This window comes from Hylaeus volcanicus, chromosome 3 (assembly GCF_026283585.1).
Source record: "Hylaeus volcanicus isolate JK05 chromosome 3, UHH_iyHylVolc1.0_haploid, whole genome shotgun sequence".
NCBI classification, from domain to species: domain Eukaryota; kingdom Metazoa; phylum Arthropoda; class Insecta; order Hymenoptera; family Colletidae; genus Hylaeus; species Hylaeus volcanicus.
Window position 1 is genome coordinate 519,127 of NC_071978.1, and position 19,422 is coordinate 538,548.

The following is a 19,422-nucleotide window of genomic DNA, read 5'->3' on the forward strand; positions in this document are numbered from 1 at the left end:
TATTAATTATGCATTTATGATAAATAAAGTAATTATTGGTTAAAGTCGTCGGTGGCGCCATCTTACAGAAACGGTGGGAACTATTGTCACTAAAAGCTTGGGCGTTTTGCCACCCATGGCGCCACTGTTACTAACCTATACTTTCGCGCGCTTTTACCATATTCCTGTATGCAATAAATATTTATTTAGAGGTTGTTGTATGTGGATACAATGAAGTGTAAGTGAATTTCTTTTTTTAATAAACTATGTAATAATGATTTGAATAAGGGTGAATGAAGTTAAAATAGGTAAATACAGCAGATGGTATTTATTTTGTTCCAGCACCTCTTAGAATATCCGAATGGACTCCTGTTCACGTTATTGCAAACAAAGCTGAGTGTAATATAATTTTGGAAAATACGGATGCGTTAAAGGAAATCCCTTTAATAAACAATGCACCCTTAGATAACTTTACAGATCGACAATTGGTTCGGTTTAGAGGAATGGTTCAGGACATGCGTAATCCTGAATATTATTTTCAACAATATGAAGTAAAAAATATTGAAACAGAAGTTCTTGAAGTTAGATGTGGCATGTACACAGACACTGTCCAATGCCTGGTAATTATATAATTGAAATATTGCTTTTTACGGCCTCTTGGTACATCGTTTTATCCATGTTAAAATTTTATTGACATTCCGGATCGATGTTAGAGGCCTATAGTAAAAATTTCTGGTAGTTCCAGGTGTGAGATACGAGAAGAACAGTTGATCTCACGTATAAAACTACCAACAATGTTTAGTTTATAGCATAAACATTTTATAACTAATATGTTTTGTTTTATTTGAATGTTAATGTTATTAATAATGTTATTAGCCACACGAAGAGATCCTATTAGACTCTGATAAAACTCAGAATATGGAAAGACATACTTGTGTTGTTATATCAACACCTGGTCTAAATGATTGGGCAAAGGAAAAGTATAAACATTCTTACTGTCAAAGTACAAAGGCAGCCAGCACTCATAAAAGAAATCTAGATGATAACAACTGCGAAAGCATGGATTGCTCTGAATCAATTCGAAAAAGGGAAAAACTTTTGTCGAATGAAGATAGCAACGAAATGGATACTACTGAACAAGATACTAAGCAGCAAAATATATTTTCAAAGGAATACATATTGAACTTTCCAATTCCTATGGATGACGGTAAAGCTTGCATCGTGAAGGTTATTAAATACTTTTTTACTTTTATTTTTAGAATAGTACATTCATAATTCATAAATCTTATAAGAAAATCTCTTTAATATATTCAGGTATGTGTTTAATTTGCAGATATACGAGGATACAGCTTTAAAATTAAACGAAGTTATCGAAATAATAGGTTTTATTTCTTTGGATCCTCTTCTAAGTACTATTCACGATGTCGACGAGACTATGACGGAAGCTGAAATGAGCATTCAGCATCCACCTGTTTCTCTCATTCCTCGGTTACATGCTGTAAAAGTAATTCATCTATCTAAACAGGAAATTGAAAATGCTCCAGAAATAATGTCTAAAGCACAATTGATAAGAAGCGATCTTCATCTAGTATTAAGTCAGCTTCTCTTTGGAGACCACCTAGCTGCCGACTATTTAATTAGTCATTTACTCTCTACAATGTATGTACATAGATTATTTTCATAGAAAAATTGATCATTGAGTTGTCGAAAATATTTGCTTTTCAGCTATTTGAGGAAAGATTGTTTATGTCTTGGTACTTACCCATTAAACATCACACATTTTCCTTTTACCAAATACAATACATTTACGAAAGATTTGTATTCATTTTTATCACTATTTATTGAAAAAAGTCATTTACTAGAAGTAACTTTGGAAAATTTAAACGACTTCACTCTATCCCCAAAGTAAGTGAACGCAATATTTCTATATAAAATTATATTAAAAATATAATTATGACACGTTTATATATTTGTTCGTAGGAAAGACTACGACTGCAATAGACTAACGAGCGGCATGCTTCAACTTAGCGACAATACTCATCTAGTAATAGACGAGACAGGATTAACCACTGGTCAAGTTTCGCAAGCCGGGCGAGAAAATTATAGTACAATTTGCGATTTAATTAATTTTCAGAAAGTGACGTATGACTTCAAATTTTATAAAATGGAGTACGACACGGACATCCCGGTTTTAATATTATCAGAAACGAAGTCGTTCATTCCTGTGCGTAAAAATTCGTAAAAGAATCGAATTATCTTTATTTAAATAATCTATTTATGCATTTGTATTTTAGTGTCAGACTCAAGTCGCTTTGAAGATAGACGCAGAGTCGGAAAATCTTTATCCCCGAGTATTGGAAATCGCGAAACAATATTTAAAAGATGGAAACCGATTAACAAATATTCGTCAGTATTTAAAACATGTAAAAAATGTGAAGTTTGAATTTAACGAAGATATCGTAAATGTAAGACATGTTGCATTTCGTATACTAATATAATATTGTTTTATACGATTATATCACTTTACTCTTCTTTTACAGGAAATACAAAGTGATTTCGTAAAAATGAGGCAGACAAATAAAAATGTAAATGTCGATCATTTACACGGATTAATGATCCTGGCTAGATTATTATCGTTGTCGAATGGATTAAACACATTATCTACGGAGTACTGGAAAAAAGCTGTTGAGATGGAAGCACAAAGATTGAATAGATTACCAGAGAAGAAATAAATATATGTTAAATATACTCTTTTATTATATTTTTATACATTTGTATGGAAGTTTGTTATTCTTTTATCCATCTTAATAAGTAGTATTTAAATTAAAGACTACCTTTTTACGTCGATCTCTAATCAATGCATCAATTTACGAAATAGGAAACAAACTACGACTACCAAAAGCTTTACTACACTGTACTAAAGCGTTACAAGAGTGGTTGTAACGTCTATCGATATACATTAATATTTATACATACGCTAAATTCCACTTTATTTGAAAATGGAAATAGCAGATTGTTACTTGTTCGTTCTTGTTCGAAATATTTCCGACCAGAAATATTTTCAAGAAATATTGCGGACGATTTGATGAAATCGACATTAAAAAGTTCAGCACTTTTAATTCTTTTTATTTCGAGTCATCCGTCGTCAATATAAAGATGAAAATAAATTAGGGATAGCAATATTTTACATATTCAGCGTCGAAACATTTTCGTTGTTATTTAGGATTGTCGTTATTTAAAGGTCACACGGTTTCTTTGCACATCGTATAGAATTCCGAATCGAATCTTTGATAAAACTTACGTTCGCGCGTGTTCAGTTTCATAAACGTTAGCATCGTTTAAAGCTTTCTGCACCGTGGCCGCAGTTCGTAGTTTGTTAAGTCTTTCTTCGCGTTCTTTTCGTATTAATTCTAGTCCTTTTCTTGCGGCTTGGCCGTACCTTTTCGACAGTGCTACCTCTCCCTTTGCTCCTGGAATGTGGCCTGTATAACCCACGATCGGTGGTCTCTCAGGGGAGATTTCGTAATCTGCAATAATTGATTATAAAAACAGTATTATTTTCTGAAATACATTAAATTTTATTTATGTGCACACGTACGAAAAGTGGTACGATTTCGATCATGATCGTGATCAATCTCGATGGCCACGTTGTCTGCTCTCGCTCGAGATGAAAGATTTCTGGGATCGCATCTTTCAGCTTGAGCTTTCATGGCATCTCTGCGTTCTCTTGCTCTCAATTTGTTTTGATTTTCACGCCATTCCCTGGCACCTTCTTCCACGGCTTTAATAAAGGATAGACCATAACAGCTATTAAATCCAGGAATGTATCCTATAAGTGAACGATAAAGACGATGTTGTTTATTGTGGCTATACGACAATCCAAACTATTTCATTTGTTTCAAGTCCTTTACCCGTGTATCCCAATATATACGGCGGCGCTTTAAATAACTGTGCATCAGTTTTCCAGTCCCTTCTGATATCATCCTTTCCACAAGGAATCGATCCGTTTCCGTGTACGTCCCTGCTGGAATTTGGCCTGTAAGGTCCCGTTTTCAGGATTTTCTTTTCAAGTAATTCCTGCGTGAAGTAATACTCGTGGTAAAATATTGATGCTGGATATTTCGATCGTTTTTACCTTCATGATTTCTTCCGTACTCGCTCCAAATCGCTTTCCAACTCGAAACTTGAGGGTGGGACAGTGTCCAGTGTAGCTAAACGAATAATATGAACATGGAAGATTTATTTGGCCAATATATCGAGCTGTTATTATTTTATTTCACGTTATAGTTCCTTTTTCTTTCGTTTAGTTAGATCAATGTGAATAGCGAGTGATTATTGCAAATGTAATCGCAGAGTAATCACCGGCCAACTCTGATGTGCGTACAATGCATACCTACGACTTTAATCATTTCCGTTTTGTCGCGGATGGTCGAACTTTGCTTGATCGAAAGGAACAGCTTTCTAAAACAATGTAGTCACAGGACCGTAAAAGTGGACTACCGGTGACCCAGTAAATCGTGTAAACAATTATATAGAGAGATAGAGTTTTACAGGAGAGGTAACAATTGCACGTGGCATTTTTTTTCGCGCTGGTAACCGAGTAATCTTATATGGGTCCATCACGGTCTCACAATAACGAGATTTATGTCAACGCCTTGACACTGATCTTGTAATCTCGTAAGATCGTCCAGCGTAGAATCGAATCACCTTTCGCCAAGAGTTCTCTGGGTGTACAACCAAGTGTACGAATGTTACAGTAACGTCTTATTTTACCAGAAACATTATGAATGAAATTTATATAAACTTTCATCATGGAAAAAGTCAAATTGTACAGTGTTCAAGTACCAAACTTACTCGCTGTAAGTCTTTAATCCAGTACGAATCGACATTATCTTACAGAATTTACCTTCGCGCCAAAGTTTCTCGCCCGAATCGATCGATAAGAGCGCAAATAGATAAATTCACCGACACAAACGGTAGGTTTTGTGCGTGATTTCCTCGCGTGGTGGAATCACAGTGTAAAGCGTTTTGGTACCAGGATCGGTACCAGTTTCGTCGTGTAATTAGCTTTAAAGGGAGTATGGTACTCTCCAACCAGCGATTTGTTTCGATAATTGTAACTTAAAAGTGCTTAGAAACGCATCAACGAATCCAAATGAAATAATTACGCAGTCCAAGTTCTTTCTGGTTAATTATAAATGTCAGTGCATCCAGATGAATGAGAAGCATCTGAAAAAACGCCACGGTTCAATAATCTCTCGGTAGTCTTTGGAACAATAGTAAAAGTGAAAAAAGCTTTCTTTCATCGACTGTTGTCGCGCGTGTACATTACGGTTACATTTGTATAGTTGACTTTCTCGTACTTAACGTTCAAACACGAGGACCAATTAAAATTCAACGACGACAAATTTATACGACCGATACCATCGCCTCACGAGGGCAAAACTCGACGAATCGAGGTCGCTGGTACTTGTCGTCAGACCTGGGCAAATTTTATTTGAAATGGGAACATAAGCACACATTCGTAACATTCATTTGTGAGAATCAAAGTGCTTCGTAATACGAAGTAACTGGTATTTTAAAAAAAAAAAACTTTCATGTAACGGTGTTTACATAACGAATAAATATTTATTCCCTTATGTAAAAATGTATTCATCCGCGAATCGAAAGTATTATATGTGGCCAGGTCTGTTTTTTCGAAAGGATATTTTGTTTTCAAAGTACGATTTTCGTGCGCTGCACCCACGCAACGTACGCGCGTTATGCAACGAGATATAAATTAGAGAACGATTAGCGTGAACATAAAGCGTTGCAAATCCAATTAAACCGTTTAATACAATGCGACGGCAAAGAAGGTCTTGGACGCATAAATTGAATCAAACTTCTCATTTACCGTGTACGCTTTGTTAATTAAACATTGCTAGAAATGAAACGAGTGATACGTAAACGGATACAAGATAATGACTGAGGCCGCAGTCCTACTTGTGTAACACGTGGCGCAGAACACCATTAACTTTCTTGAACTGTACTAGTTTTTTAACAATTACATATAAACGTCTATATAAATTATCTTAAATATATGTTGTACTTGTATTACATTTTATTATCGAATGTAGGAACTTTAACGCTTTGCTAAACGATGTTAAAGCAAATACTACTTACCCAGGTAAATGAGCGCCATAATTTTGTCTAAAAAAGCGTTTCCTCTGTTCTTCAGCGACTGGATCGAAGACCATTTTCTCTCATAAATTGCTGTATCACGATATAGCGTCGAGTAACGTCGTTCCTTCCACTGGAGTCTTCATTTTCCCGCCGGTTCCTCCGAATATCTTTGAACTTTGTTTAATTACAGATCGTGTGTGTGCGTGCGCGCTATTTCGAATCTAACTATTAAAAAAACGGATTTTAAGATTACCAAGGGGAAAATGAAAGTGTTCTAAACGTGACGTTAACACGTATCCTACTGTTCGTGTAACAACGCGAAGCGAAGTGTCGAAGGAAGTGTTACGGACGGCCAAGTTCGAAGCGCCAGTGAAATAAAACCGTATATAGTCGGACGGCAGATACATAACATGTTTGATCAAAGACATGCGCCCCTACTGCGTTTTCGAGTTAATCGTTCTTTCCCCTAACCCTCAAGGAACTCGCATGGAGCCAAAGATAGGCAGTAAGCGACAAACAATTGTTCTTTTGTGCCTCGAAAGAATCAGCGCTTCTGGATCTAGAGAAACTATGTACGAATCGCGACGCATCGAGGGGGATGATTTATTATTTGTAAGAATCTTTGCGAATAAAATGACGCAAGATTTATAGTTTGAGAAACGTGTATGCGGTAAATTGAAATGATTTCACGTATCAAAGAAGCACTACACGAACCACTTTGTAAACGTAACGGGAAGCATCAAAGCATCGAGGCTATCCGGTCACTTTTCATCTCTTTTCAGCTTTCTTGATTTTCTTTTTTATTCTATAGTTACGAACGTGGCCTGCGATACTTTGCCGTTTGTTTCACGTTGCATCGATAACTGTATACGATTTGCTTTGGTTCGAGGCAATGGTCTCCTAGGAGTAACACGACTCCGTTACCTACGAAAAAATCGATATGGGTGGGAGGTGAATGCACGATAACCATTCTTTAAGAAATCTCGCGTGGATTTGTTTGATTAATATGAGATTTCTTTACTGTACATACATTACCGAATAAAATGTCTGTTGCAAACATATATCTAAATAATTTATACCTTTCAACCGCACGTATCGTGTTCTCTTCGATAAACTTTTGTGATACATATAAATAATCTATCCATTCTTTCATTTAATTTTTATGTAAATCACGTCTTTCCGTGCATTCTTGTGAACCAATGTTTTCCAAAGTAGAAGATTGCGAATCTCTAGGAGTTTCGAGTTCTGCTGCAATTATAGCATAAAAATAGAAGCAAATAATACATATGTACCATATCATTATGCATATAAATTAGTTTCAACTTTTTGATTTTGAAATAGATGGCAATGGCAGCGCCCGATCAAAATGGCCGCTTCCGTTGCATCATTATATAGTTTATAAGAGTCAATATTTTTAACTGGTAATTAACAAAATGTGTAGGTATTTAATTATTTCTAATCAACGCGATTAACTTTCGATAAACTCATTTCAAGATAGATTGACAATATAAATTTCAAACCGGTCGCTGTTAGGTTAGGTCGACGTAAAGAAGAAATGTATTTTAATGTTTATAACAAATTATTAGGCGTTCACGCAAAACAAATACATACTAACGTGTCTAAGATCTTGTACAATCGTCATTATGAGTCTGCTCATAATAAAAATATTCGTTCTTCGCGTTTATATTGGAGTGGATTTAGTGTACTGGTCCTTGGATTAAGTTATGCTGCGGTGCCGTTATACAGAATATTTTGTCAGGTAATACAATTGTCTAGAAATATTATTACAGAAAATATAACAAATTATTTCTGTAACAGGCATACAGTTTTGGTGGGACGGTATCCGTTGGTCATGATGCTGATAAAGTTAGCACTATGCAACCCATTAAGGATAGAGTAATAAAAGTTGCATTTAATGCAGACACTGCGGCTACAATGCAATGGAACTTTAAACCTCAGCAAAATTATATAAGAGTTTTACCTGGTGAAACTGCTTTAGCATTTTATACTGCTAAGAATCCATTGGACGTACCGATTACAGGTATATCAACTTATAATGTGGTCCCATATGATGCAGGACAGTATTTCAATAAAATACAGTGTTTTTGTTTTGAAGAACAACAACTTAATCCACACGAAGAAGTAAGTTTACCAATAATTACATGAAACTTTATATACATAAGAAATTATTATAGTATTTATAAAAGATGATTACATTCGATAAGGTAATGTTATTTATTATGTTAAAGGTTGACATGCCAGTGTTTTTCTACATTGATCCACAATTTGCCCAAGATCCTAAAATGGAGAATGTAGATGAAATCATACTTTCGTACACGTTCTTTGAAGCCAAAGGACAAGTGAAGATACCTATACCAAATTATGCAAAGAAACATGTATCATAACTGTAACGAATAAGTTAACTTATAAATGATGTACAGAATATTATCGATAAACAAATGCTTAATATCTATTTAACACTTGTAACTTGAAATATCACTTTGCCTAAATTTCTTTAGGAGTGCATTTCAATAAAATAGTTAGCAAAAGGAGACATTAAAACCTAAAAAGAGCATTAATTGGATAAGCCCGTCTAAGACCAAAAACTTTTTCTCGATCGATATACATCGCGTCGATCTTAAGCACAAGATCGTGCTCCAACGTTGTTCGCGTTCGTAATAATTTTTTATGCTGATTCTCTAACTCTCGCAATGCCTTGTGCATTCTCTCCACTTGATGCTTTATGTCGTCAATTTCGTGTTGAAGGCTGGATAAGAAGGACCAACGAAGATAAGCAAAATATACGGGTGTCTTATTTTAAGATACTTTAAATTTGTTAAAACTAACCTTATATGAGCATAATCACGGCAAAGTTCCAAGTCTGGACGATGCATTCTAGCTTCTAATCTAGTATGTGCTACTTTGAGTACATGACTTTTATCTGCAATAGCTTTACGCATTAACTCCAAGTTCTTCTCCACGTCAAATATTTCTTGTTGAACCTAAAACGAATAACAAATTGTTTCAGCGTTTGAAGGTGTACAATACAATCGCTTCTACCTTTTGTAAATGCTGTTGAAGTTTAGTTTTAGCTTCGAGTAATTCGGAAGATCGATGCGTTAAAGCATTGTTTGTGTTGCTCCATGCATCCCACATTTCTTGTGCAACTTTACTTATGAGAGCTTCCGCATTTGTCCTCAACTGACAAGATTTGTTTCTCTCTGTTTGAGACTTCTGAACTATACGATTTGCCGCATCTGCCCATGTTTCCTGTTCTGAAACACTAACAAAACGCATAAATTCTGTTTCTTGCGATAACGATCGGATGGAACATCGAAAATTTAATGTACCATGAGTCATATTTTTCGATGTCAGAATAGTACTGTAATCCATGACTGTAATTATTTAATTGATGGCACATTGCATCGATTCCTAATGCATTTTCTTTATTTTTTAAATCTAATTCCAACTGATTTTGAGAGCCTCTGCAATCTCGTAACTGCAAATAAAATCGAGTAAATTCTGATAAATACATTTTTTTAAATTAACTTTACCTGCTCCTTACATCTATCCAAACAAATCTCCAATTTTTTCCTATTCTGTCGTAGGATTTCTATTTCACTGAGTAAACATTTCTCCGAATCGTCATGCACAAGTTCTGTACCTGTATGATGAAAGAAATTTATAAGGATATTGTAAACGTTGAATTTCACATTTCTACATTAGATCGATCATCACCCTTCCTAGCTTCTCTATGATAAAGACATTCCTCTGCAATATGCAATGGACCCTCGATATCTCTAATTGCTTTTTCTAAAACAGATCGACAATCTTGGAGTCTTTCAATTTCGTGAAGCAATCTTTCTAATTCCGACGCTACTTCGTTTCGCCAAAAACTGACGTCGTTTATTCTTTCGCCAAGTCGTCTACCCGTATCATACTGTCTATGTTGCACTTTTTCTTCAGCATCTCTGATAAAGGAATTGTTTAGCATTATGCGTTTACAGTAAAGGAAGAGTTTAATGTACAACATGGCACACACCTAATAATCCGTACAGCATCATTTCGTATTCTTTCTGAAAAATGTCTACAAGAGTCTGCTTCGTTATAATATTTCACCTGTTTCTGAAACCATTCGTTGGGTGTATATCGCGTATGAAGAGCAGTTTTTGCGGCATGCACAGGATTTCGTCGATATCCTGTTACTATATTCGGGAACTTCAATGATTTTATAGGATTTACAGCATCGAATGCATAGTTTGATATTGATCTTGTAGCTCTAAATAACCATTGATAATGTAACAAGTTCCAAAATATAAAACGATAAATAAATGGTAATTAAACTAGGGAGAACTTACAAGGGAATAACTTCAACATTTTCATATCCCATATTAGGACGCCAGGGTATTAAATTACTTGTACTGTTGTAGTCCCTCCCATAATGTGCAACAGGTTCGGTGCAAGATATTGGTAAGTTACTTGTACTCCATGGTTGCAATTGCTACAGATTTGTCATACAAGAGATGCAGTAATACTTTACAACATTTGTTGACAAGAATAAAGTAGAGAAAAGTGATCAATTTTTATATATAAAATAATTTGTACTGCAGAAATGCATGTTGTCGAATTGTATTTGTATTTTAAATAACTGAAATATAAAGTTTTGGTTTCATTTATTAGCATTTTATTCACGATAAAAAGAGGCTGGGAGTGATGATGTTTGATAAGAAACATCTTATCAAGGGACAAGGGATTGCAAAAAGATCTGTGATGCTCATTTAAATTCAACATGGCAGATGTACCTACCGATGCACCGCAACGTAAGTGCATGTGCGGCTAAATTTTTTGTATAATTTTACCAACTATCAAAAAAAGTAATTGCAGTATGTTAACTCCAAAGATTAGGCTTAATTACAAATTAAAGTTTCTAAAGAATCATTGTTTCCTTATTGATATGTCATGTTTATACTTCGAGCATGAGGTTATGTTGTTGTATACTATGCAATTAGAGTATGTATCTTTTTAGATTGCCCTGGTACTACGAGCGAAGATGCAGGCAAAGCATCTATGTGTGCAGGATGTCCAAATCAGATACTATGTGCATCTGGTGCTACGAAACAACCAGATCCTGGCATAGCTCTTGTTAAGGAAAGACTCTCGACTGTCAAAAATAAAATATTAATATTATCTGGTAAAGGTGGAGTTGGGAAAAGTACTGTAACATCATTACTGTCCAGATCTTTAGCAGCAACCAATCCTGATATAAATGTACGTATTATTCGCTGATACAAATAATACATGACAAACATCTTGATGATCATCATAAAAATATGATAGAAAAACTTACCCTTTTTCCCATACCAAGAATGTTCATGTTGTTTTCTATGTACATAGTAATGGGTAGTGACTTCGAGTAGCTGGTTCTGGTCTGTAATGTAGTTGTTGAAAGGAAATCCTTATATATGTCTATAAAGCTATATATATCGTATCAGGTTGTACCAGTTCATTATTGATTCTCTCAAATCTTCAATGCCCTAATGTCTAATCTCATATATATATATAGAGAAAGAAAATATTTCCTATTATATAATAAAAATTAACACTGTACATTTCCAATTGTAATGAACAATTTAACAATAAATGTTATAGGTTGCAGTACTGGATATTGACATTTGTGGGCCATCTCAACCAAGGGTGTTAGGTGTGCTAGGGGAACAAGTTCATCAAAGTGGATCAGGATGGTCACCAGTAGTAAGTATTTTCTATAAGTACAAATTGTTTTGTATAAATAATGTGATATTTAATTAAAATCTATTCTTACAGTATGTAGAGGACAACTTGTCCTTAATGTCCATTGGATTTTTACTTGCTAGTCCTAATGATGCAGTGATATGGAGAGGACCAAAGAAGAATGGTATTTTTTTAATTTCTCTTTTTCTTTACCTATAAATTTTATACATATCTTGTTATATGTCTTGTTAATTTTAGGAATGATTAGGCAATTTTTATCAGAAGTTGATTGGGGTAGTTTAGATTATCTGATTTTGGATACACCTCCTGGTACATCTGATGAACATTTGTCAGTTACATCTTATCTTAAAGATGCTGGTATTACGGGAGCAATAATTGTAACAACTCCACAACAAGTTGCTCTATTGGATGTGAGAAAAGAGATTGATTTTTGTAGAAAAGTAAACATTCCAATATTAGGTGTTATTGAAAATATGAGTATTTTTGTTTGTCCTAAATGTAAGGCAAGTATCGAGGACGATGTCGAATCAATCGAACCATATTACGAATTGTTATTTATACGAAATCATTTTTATATAGAACGCTGTCGAGATATTTCCCGCATCAACAGGTGGTGGCCGTGCAATGGCCAAACAATTAAATGTAGAATTTCTTGGTTCTTTGCCGTTAGATCCACTTTTAACTAGATGTTGCGATGAGGGTAAAAATTTTTTAACTGAAGTTCCGGAATCGCCGACCATATTCAAATTACAAGAGATCGTTCAAAGTAAGTGTTTCTTTCACGAGTCTTACGTATTTATTTGCGTTCTGCATTAAGCAAGTTTTGTGTTAGCCAAAAGTGCAAGCACTTTTAATGTTTCATTTCAGAAATCGTGGAAAAATGCGAAGAACGGAATGAAAATTTCCAAGTCAATTCAACGTGATATAAATGTAATCTCTATTCTAAAACAATATAAATATATATTAAAGTGGTGTATAAAGAAGTGTAAAAATTTAGTTTCCTTTTATAAATTTAATAAATGCGTTTGTTTTAATTGCTTTCTTAATGACAGCATCCTATATATCACCATAATATACACATATATGTATACAAGGTGTATGTATGGAATGAAATTACTTTGCTTTTTAACAAACCCTTTCTACATTTTTATTACAAAACGAGATAGTTTTTTTACCGACTTCGAAAAAGGAGTTGGTTACTCCATTCGACATGTATTTATATTTTTTGTTTTTGTTTCCAAACATCTAACGGAAAATCGTACGTTAATCGTGTTAAGATAAACAAAAATCTCACCGTCACTTTAATTTGGAGATAATCTAAAAGTGAATTTGCTCTGTAAAACATTGAAACACGCATAAAATGTATAAGAATATGATATAAATTATTCTTTATTTTAAATACTATTGTGTTTCGTGTGCAGCATTAAGGTTATAGTATGAGTCATTGCGTAGTGAAAACAACAAAACTTTATGTTTCTTTGTTCTGATAGCTGCTAACATTTTGTATTCTTTAGTAGCCATTAGTATGTAGCTACTTATATTTTCGTCATGGTCGTTTAATTTTACTTCTTTTATCAGTACAGTGTTTTCAGTCGACGAAATATTCGGACCAAAGATAATTTGTTTACAAGCAAAAAACACAAGATATATCAGAATGATTGATAAAGGAATGAATCATTTGATTAACAAAACCAATTTGGGGAAGTCGTCCCTATCAAAGAATGATTCAGTGACAGAATCTCTAAAAGCAAATATGTCAAGAAAAATTGATGCAAACGAAAAAAAGCAGCATCTAACGAAAAATATACCTCTAAACTTATATTTAAAATACATATTGCCATGTGATTTCTTGAGATTAACGTTAATTATTAGTTTGTTCTGTGCTTTATTATTGTTTATAAGACAGGCTAAGTATGTTGTTGTCGAGGTATGTGAGATAAACATAAATTTTGACAATGACAATGAAAGTTCTCAAAATAACAACTATGAATTAATTGATCCCTCCAATGATATAATTATTAACGAAAGATATAAGTACGATGTAACATTCATCGATGCTGTATTTCAAGCACCCAAAACTATGCAAGTAAGTAACAATGTAAACACTTAAGAATGTCCAGTATTTTCATAGTAATTTTTATTCATTATTTATGATACCTTTTCTTCTGTTACAAATAGTGCAATAATGTTCCGGAAATATTACGTTTCGATTGCCATCCTGAAAATGGAATATCGGAATCATCTTGCATGCAAAGAGGGTGTTGCTGGAAACCTGTCTCCAAACAGAATTTAACTTCTCAACAAGTTCCTTTGAAAGTTCCATATTGCTATTATCCAAAGAATTGGAGTATATATAAGTATGAAAATTTTAGCAAAGATGGGAATGATTTTTCAGGGTTTCTTAAACAAACAGGAAATTCCTTTTATAAAAATGATCTACCTCTTATTAAAGTAGAAACTACCAGTATAGATGAATCAATAATGCGTTTAAAAATAAGCGACGCCTTAAAACAACGATATGAACCACCATGGCCTATCAGGACCAACTCTAAACTATTTTCTCAAAGAAATACTAATACAAAGTATAAATTAGATACTGATAATACCAAACCAGGTTTTAAAGTATATAGGACCGACGGTGACACAGTGATGTGAGTACCGTTTAAAGTAAATTTAAATTTTGGACATATATAAATTACAATAATAAAGAACGTACATCGATCGCTTCATAAAATATTAATGCTTTCTTTTTACATTCAGATTTGACTCTATCGATATCGGAGGTTTCATATTTGCTGATCAATTGTTGCAAATAAGTGCTCTTTTGCCGTCTCATAATATTTACGGTATCGGCGAGCATCAGACAAACTTAAAATTAAATACCAATTGGCAATCTTTTACCTTTTTTAATAAAGATCAACCGCCGATAGAAAATGTATGTAGATATGCTTAAACTTATTTCAAGTTTGTTTTCTTCATACGTGGAATAATTTTTCAAATCTAGGCAAATTTATATGGAACTCATCCTTTTTACTTGATAATGGAAGATTCCGGGAAATCTCACGGAGTTCTGTTCCTTAACAGTAACGCTATGGGTACTCATTTTTTAAATCACTTTTCAGTAGTCCACGGTCTAAATGTGTCCATGAGTATTTATCTGAACGTTTGCCATTTTCAGATGTAATACTGCAGCCATCGCCTGGTATAACATTTCGAACTATTGGTGGTATTTTCGATATATATTTCTTCTTGGGACCAACACCAACAGATGTTATAAAACAGTACTCTGAAATAGTGGGCAAACCTTTTCTCCCTCCCTATTGGTCCTTAGGTTTTCATTTATGCAGGTATGAACGTTACAATGTCGTAAAGAATAACTCCGTTTTTTAAATAATTTTGTAATAATGCAGATACGGATACGGAACTTTAGAAAAAACGAAACAAGTATGGAACAGAACTATAGCAGCAGGAATTCCATTTGTAATATCTGTATAAATTATTTACTCGATTTAAAACCCATTAATGCATAAAATTAACTAAATTGTATTACATTCAGGACACTCAATGGAACGATTTAGATTACATGGATAAAAATGACGATTTTACGTACAATTCGGATAAGTTCAAAGATCTGCCACAATTCGTGAATGAAATGCATTCTGTATGTAACTATTGCATACGTTTTTAACCAATGCCATTTAATGTATCTTATAATAAGCTATGTATTACAGAGAGGAATGCATTACATTCCCTTAATCGACGCTGGTATATCTGGTTTTGATAGTAACGGAACTTACACGCCGTATGTCGAGGGTCTGAAAGAAGATATATTCGTAAAGGATGGAGAAACTAATCAACCATTTATGGGCAAAGTTTGGAACTTAGTTTCTACCGTATGGCCTGACTTTACAAATCCTAAAACGAAAAACTATTATTTTCGTATGATGAAGAATATGCATGATATTTTCGCATTCGATGGTGCTTGGATCGTATGTATCTATTATAAATAGAGGATAGAAATATTAATATTACCTCGTATGTCATGCTTTGTGTTCATTAGGATATGAACGAGCCTTCCAACTTTTACGACGGCCTTAAAGAAGGGTGTTCGAAAAACAATTTGGATTACCCAGAATACGTTCCTAACGTCGTCGAAGGCAAACTCGCGAAGAAAACTTTATGCATGAATGCTAAACACTATATAGGACCACACTACAACCTTCACAATACCTATGGCACCAGTCAGGCGATAGCTACAAATTAGTAAGTATATAAACATCAAATTTACCAATTAAAATAAAACGTATAATTGGACAAAAATTGACACAGCGCGTTGACTAAAATTCGACAAAAAAGACCATTTATAATTTCACGATCGACGTGGGTAGGACATGGATATTATGCTGGCCACTGGACAGGGGATATCTATTCTTCATGGTAAGTAAATGTACACACGCGCGCGCGCGCAGTCCGAACCGTTAATAAACGATTCGTTTTATTAATCGTTATCATTCATTAGGCACGATTTAAAAATGAGTATTCCTGCAATATTATCGATGAATTTTTATCAAATACCAATGGTTGGTGCAGACATCTGCGGATTCAATGGGAATGCAACAGCTGAGTTATGCAATCGTTGGATGCAACTCGGTGCTTTCTATCCTTTCTCTCGTAACCATAATTCCGACGATACAACCGTTTGTATCGTTGCTTATTTGAAAATTTTTTAATCATATTCAGACATTGTATTGGATACTATGTATGCATGTATGCGTAGGAGCAAGATCCAGTTGCTATGGGTGAATTAGTGGTGCGCTCATCGAGACGTGCTCTTACAATACGATACTGGTTTCTACCGTATTTGTACACTTTATTTTTCCGAGCCCACAAATTTGGAGAGACTGTAGCGCGGCCATTATTTTTCGAGTAGGTGTTGCAATCAGAATTTCTGTTTGAGAGTGTTTATAAGAACCTCTTTTCCTTTTAGATTTCTTGATGACCCAGCCACGTACGATATCGACACGCAGTTCCTATGGGGACGTTCTTTGATGATCGTTCCAGTTTTAAAAGAAGTAAGTTGCAGCTAGTGACGTTCGTAAACGACTTGTTCGTAAACTTATCCATGGTTTCATATGTTATTGTTAGAATGAGATAAACGTAACGGCTTATTTGCCGCGCGGATTATGGTATGATTTTTATACGAAAAAAGCTGAATTCGCACGTGGCGAATATACCACGTTAGATGCGCCACTCGATACCATACCGTTAATGATCCGTGGAGGATCTATTTTGCCAGGTCAGAAACCGGGTCCAACTACAACGGACAGTAGGAAAAATGGTTTCGAGCTATTAATTACATTGGATAAATATAAGAAGGCAAAAGGAGAGTTATACTGGGATGACGGAGACAGTTTAGGTATCCCAACTTATTTAATTTATGTCATATTCTAATATGAAAGACATGCAAAATCATTTTTTATTTTCGGTGATCATTTGTAGACTCGATCAAAAAAGGCCAATTTTTGTGGATGTCCTTCGCTGTCGAGAACAATACTCTGTCCAATTTTAGAGCTAAGGAAGGTACATATAACGAGAGGATCCTTCTTGACGTGATATATATATGGGGAGTAACGTCCGAGGTCTCAACAGTTGTTTTGAACGGTCGTCAGATAAGTTTCGAATATAATGATCAACAAAGTGTGAGTGAAATTTCCTCTAACATTTCCTTATACAACACCGATGCATGGATGATTTTATCACGAAATTTTTCAGTGTATGACCATGACAAATCTACAAATGGATCTAAGACTAAAGTTTATACTTTATTGGAAGTAATTAATCAACGACTGATGATTGTGAAAAACATTGTTTTAACACTATTTTAAACTGCTAATGTACGCGATTCAAGGATGTTATTCTTTAGAGGCAATAATATAAAATATAATCTCCATTTGTCTCGAATACAATTTTTGTTACTACAATATATACAATATATACGTGTATATGCATATTTCTATCCGTTAAAATAAATATTTGATATAAAGAAAAATCTTTTTTATTCGAATCACTGCTTCGTCGTATAGTACAATATACAGTACGGCATTGATTACGCAATATTTATGGCACTAATGAAAAACAATAAATAGAAATTTGAATCTTTCGATAATGCGTTGAATGGAAAAAGAACGAAAGGGAAACGCCTAACGTAAATGTTCAGGAACACTCGTTCCTAATCGCCACGTGAGTGACTGCGAAAGATAACACAGATAGATACAATGCGGTCGTTCACGCGACATTGGCAGCGTTGACCAAGAATTTTTGTTTTGCTTTGTTTAACTTTGGCACCGTAACTTAAAAGTAACTCGAAAACCTCAAGCGCTGTCGTCGAAACATCGAAATCTGTCTCGAGAAAAAACGAAATAATAGATCAGTTATTCAATGTTTTTTTTTACCCGGAGGAGAATTTTGCACGTCTTTAGTTCCTTCTTTTTTCTGTCCCAACCTCGAACAACTGAATGCGCGCGATGTCTCCTTTGACCTCGATCTATATTCTACATTCTGTATTCAATGTCCCACGACCCTTGTTTGCATTTCTGCGTTGGACAGGAGAGTAGATTTCGATCTTTCGAATAAATTTCGAAACAATATGTCACCGTTCGCATCAATACACGCTTCTGTCGAGGCTTGGCTACCCACGTAAATTCTCGTCACAGACACGTTATAGAACAAATCATAACACATCTGCGTACATTCGACGAGAACCTCAAACTATATCAACTTTTCGCCGCTATTTCACAACGAAATTGCTATTCTTTGGATTTCAGTAAACATCGTTCCACGATTATATATAAGACACCGGTTGTAAACGACAAACATAACATTCAAAACATTCGACACAGAGACGGACAAAATGATTATCTAGATAGAAATTTCAAATAACGAATAAAAGAATAAAGTATTCTACAACGAAAAAATAAAAGTATAACTTGCCGATCAAACAAAATTTTGCCCACCTCTGGTCCACTTTGATTTTCGAAATTTCGACGTTAAGGTAATATTCGAAATGTTTGCGCAGTACAAAATAGCACCCTGCTGAACCTTCTACAGAATTAAAACGTTTTTAACGAATTAAACATATTACGCGTTATAATAGAAAACGCATTAACGTATTTTTTTCTAATTTTTCGTACGTCAAACATATCGCACATAATATAACGTATATTCATAATGTGTATATGGATATATATATACATATATAATATATATATATGTGTGTGTGTGTGTGTGTATATATATATATATTGTATATATCTTTTCTCAATGACTAATATATATCTATCTCGCAACCTTGTTCATTATTGTCTGCTCACATTTACTTACACCTATCTAAAGGATGTCGCGTTTCATTTGAGCAACGCGTACGAGCAATTAAACGTACAATACGGCAAAACACGCGAATGCGTACCGAGGTCAGATAACGAATAACCATGTCAACTATAATAGAAGCGGAGCGAGGGTAAGGTCTTTCGG

The 19,422-nt window shown here is 34.5% G+C and overlaps 6 protein-coding genes across 14 annotated transcripts; 4 read left to right on the forward strand and 2 right to left on the reverse strand.

Annotated features, from left to right (window-relative positions):
• The first annotated feature begins 84 nt into the window (after positions 1-84).
• LOC128874290 (mini-chromosome maintenance complex-binding protein) lies at positions 85-2,756 on the forward strand. Its single transcript, XM_054118885.1, has 8 exons — positions 85-217; positions 322-599; positions 856-1,206; positions 1,313-1,638; positions 1,705-1,884; positions 1,960-2,203; positions 2,274-2,444; positions 2,520-2,756. The coding sequence occupies exons 1-8, from the start codon at positions 211-213 to the stop codon at positions 2,709-2,711; spliced, it is 1,749 nt and encodes a 582-aa protein (XP_053974860.1). The 5' UTR covers positions 85-210; the 3' UTR covers positions 2,712-2,756.
• Positions 2,757-2,823: 67 nt separating this feature from the next.
• On the reverse strand, positions 2,824-7,361 carry LOC128874294 (protein FAM166B-like). 7 transcript variants are annotated; one of them, XM_054118899.1, is made up of 8 exons: positions 7,221-7,361; positions 6,856-7,065; positions 6,142-6,315; positions 4,115-4,190; positions 3,891-4,056; positions 3,578-3,808; positions 3,281-3,506; positions 2,824-2,966 (listed from the first exon to the last, which is right to left on the reverse strand). In XM_054118899.1, the coding sequence occupies exons 3-8, from the start codon at positions 6,213-6,215 to the stop codon at positions 2,957-2,959; spliced, it is 783 nt and encodes a 260-aa protein (XP_053974874.1). In that variant the 5' UTR covers positions 6,216-6,315; positions 6,856-7,065; positions 7,221-7,361; the 3' UTR covers positions 2,824-2,956. The 7 variants fall into 7 exon arrangements, with proteins under 7 accessions (XP_053974874.1, XP_053974871.1, XP_053974873.1 ...); XM_054118896.1 differs by having other exon boundaries at positions 6,142-6,366; XM_054118898.1 differs by having other exon boundaries at positions 6,142-6,308; positions 6,395-7,065.
• Positions 7,362-7,485: 124 nt separating this feature from the next.
• On the forward strand, positions 7,486-8,619 carry LOC128874295 (cytochrome c oxidase assembly protein COX11, mitochondrial). The gene is made up of 3 exons (XM_054118901.1): positions 7,486-7,900; positions 7,960-8,283; positions 8,391-8,619. Exons 1-3 carry the CDS (start codon positions 7,697-7,699, stop codon positions 8,544-8,546), a joined length of 684 nt encoding a protein of 227 aa, XP_053974876.1. The 5' UTR covers positions 7,486-7,696; the 3' UTR covers positions 8,547-8,619.
• Positions 8,620-8,691: 72 nt separating this feature from the next.
• LOC128874291 (tektin-3-like) lies at positions 8,692-11,770 on the reverse strand. The gene is made up of 9 exons (XM_054118886.1): positions 11,489-11,770; positions 10,500-10,642; positions 10,184-10,420; positions 9,880-10,112; positions 9,696-9,805; positions 9,492-9,640; positions 9,202-9,424; positions 8,989-9,143; positions 8,692-8,908 (listed from the first exon to the last, which is right to left on the reverse strand). Exons 1-9 carry the CDS (start codon positions 11,531-11,533, stop codon positions 8,698-8,700), a joined length of 1,506 nt encoding a protein of 501 aa, XP_053974861.1. The 5' UTR covers positions 11,534-11,770; the 3' UTR covers positions 8,692-8,697.
• Positions 10,502-12,926, forward strand: LOC128874292 (cytosolic Fe-S cluster assembly factor NUBP1 homolog). Of its 3 annotated transcripts, none has more exons than XM_054118887.1 (8): positions 10,502-10,611; positions 10,822-10,971; positions 11,168-11,409; positions 11,791-11,892; positions 11,965-12,055; positions 12,130-12,395; positions 12,472-12,658; positions 12,760-12,926. In XM_054118887.1, the coding sequence occupies exons 2-8, from the start codon at positions 10,938-10,940 to the stop codon at positions 12,813-12,815; spliced, it is 978 nt and encodes a 325-aa protein (XP_053974862.1). In that variant the 5' UTR covers positions 10,502-10,611; positions 10,822-10,937; the 3' UTR covers positions 12,816-12,926. The 3 variants fall into 3 exon arrangements, with proteins under 3 accessions (XP_053974862.1, XP_053974863.1, XP_053974864.1); XM_054118888.1 differs by having other exon boundaries at positions 10,503-10,611; positions 10,822-10,961; XM_054118889.1 differs by lacking the exons at positions 10,502-10,611; positions 10,822-10,971 and adding an exon at positions 10,998-11,015.
• Positions 12,927-13,047: 121 nt separating this feature from the next.
• LOC128874288 (lysosomal alpha-glucosidase-like) lies at positions 13,048-18,608 on the forward strand. The gene is made up of 16 exons (XM_054118881.1): positions 13,048-13,978; positions 14,071-14,543; positions 14,653-14,827; positions 14,897-14,987; positions 15,071-15,239; positions 15,303-15,372; positions 15,449-15,553; positions 15,624-15,881; positions 15,953-16,155; positions 16,222-16,329; positions 16,412-16,589; positions 16,670-16,818; positions 16,880-16,964; positions 17,038-17,308; positions 17,392-17,591; positions 17,665-18,608. Exons 1-16 carry the CDS (start codon positions 13,547-13,549, stop codon positions 17,725-17,727), a joined length of 3,030 nt encoding a protein of 1,009 aa, XP_053974856.1. The 5' UTR covers positions 13,048-13,546; the 3' UTR covers positions 17,728-18,608.
• Positions 18,609-19,422: the final 814 nt, after the last annotated feature.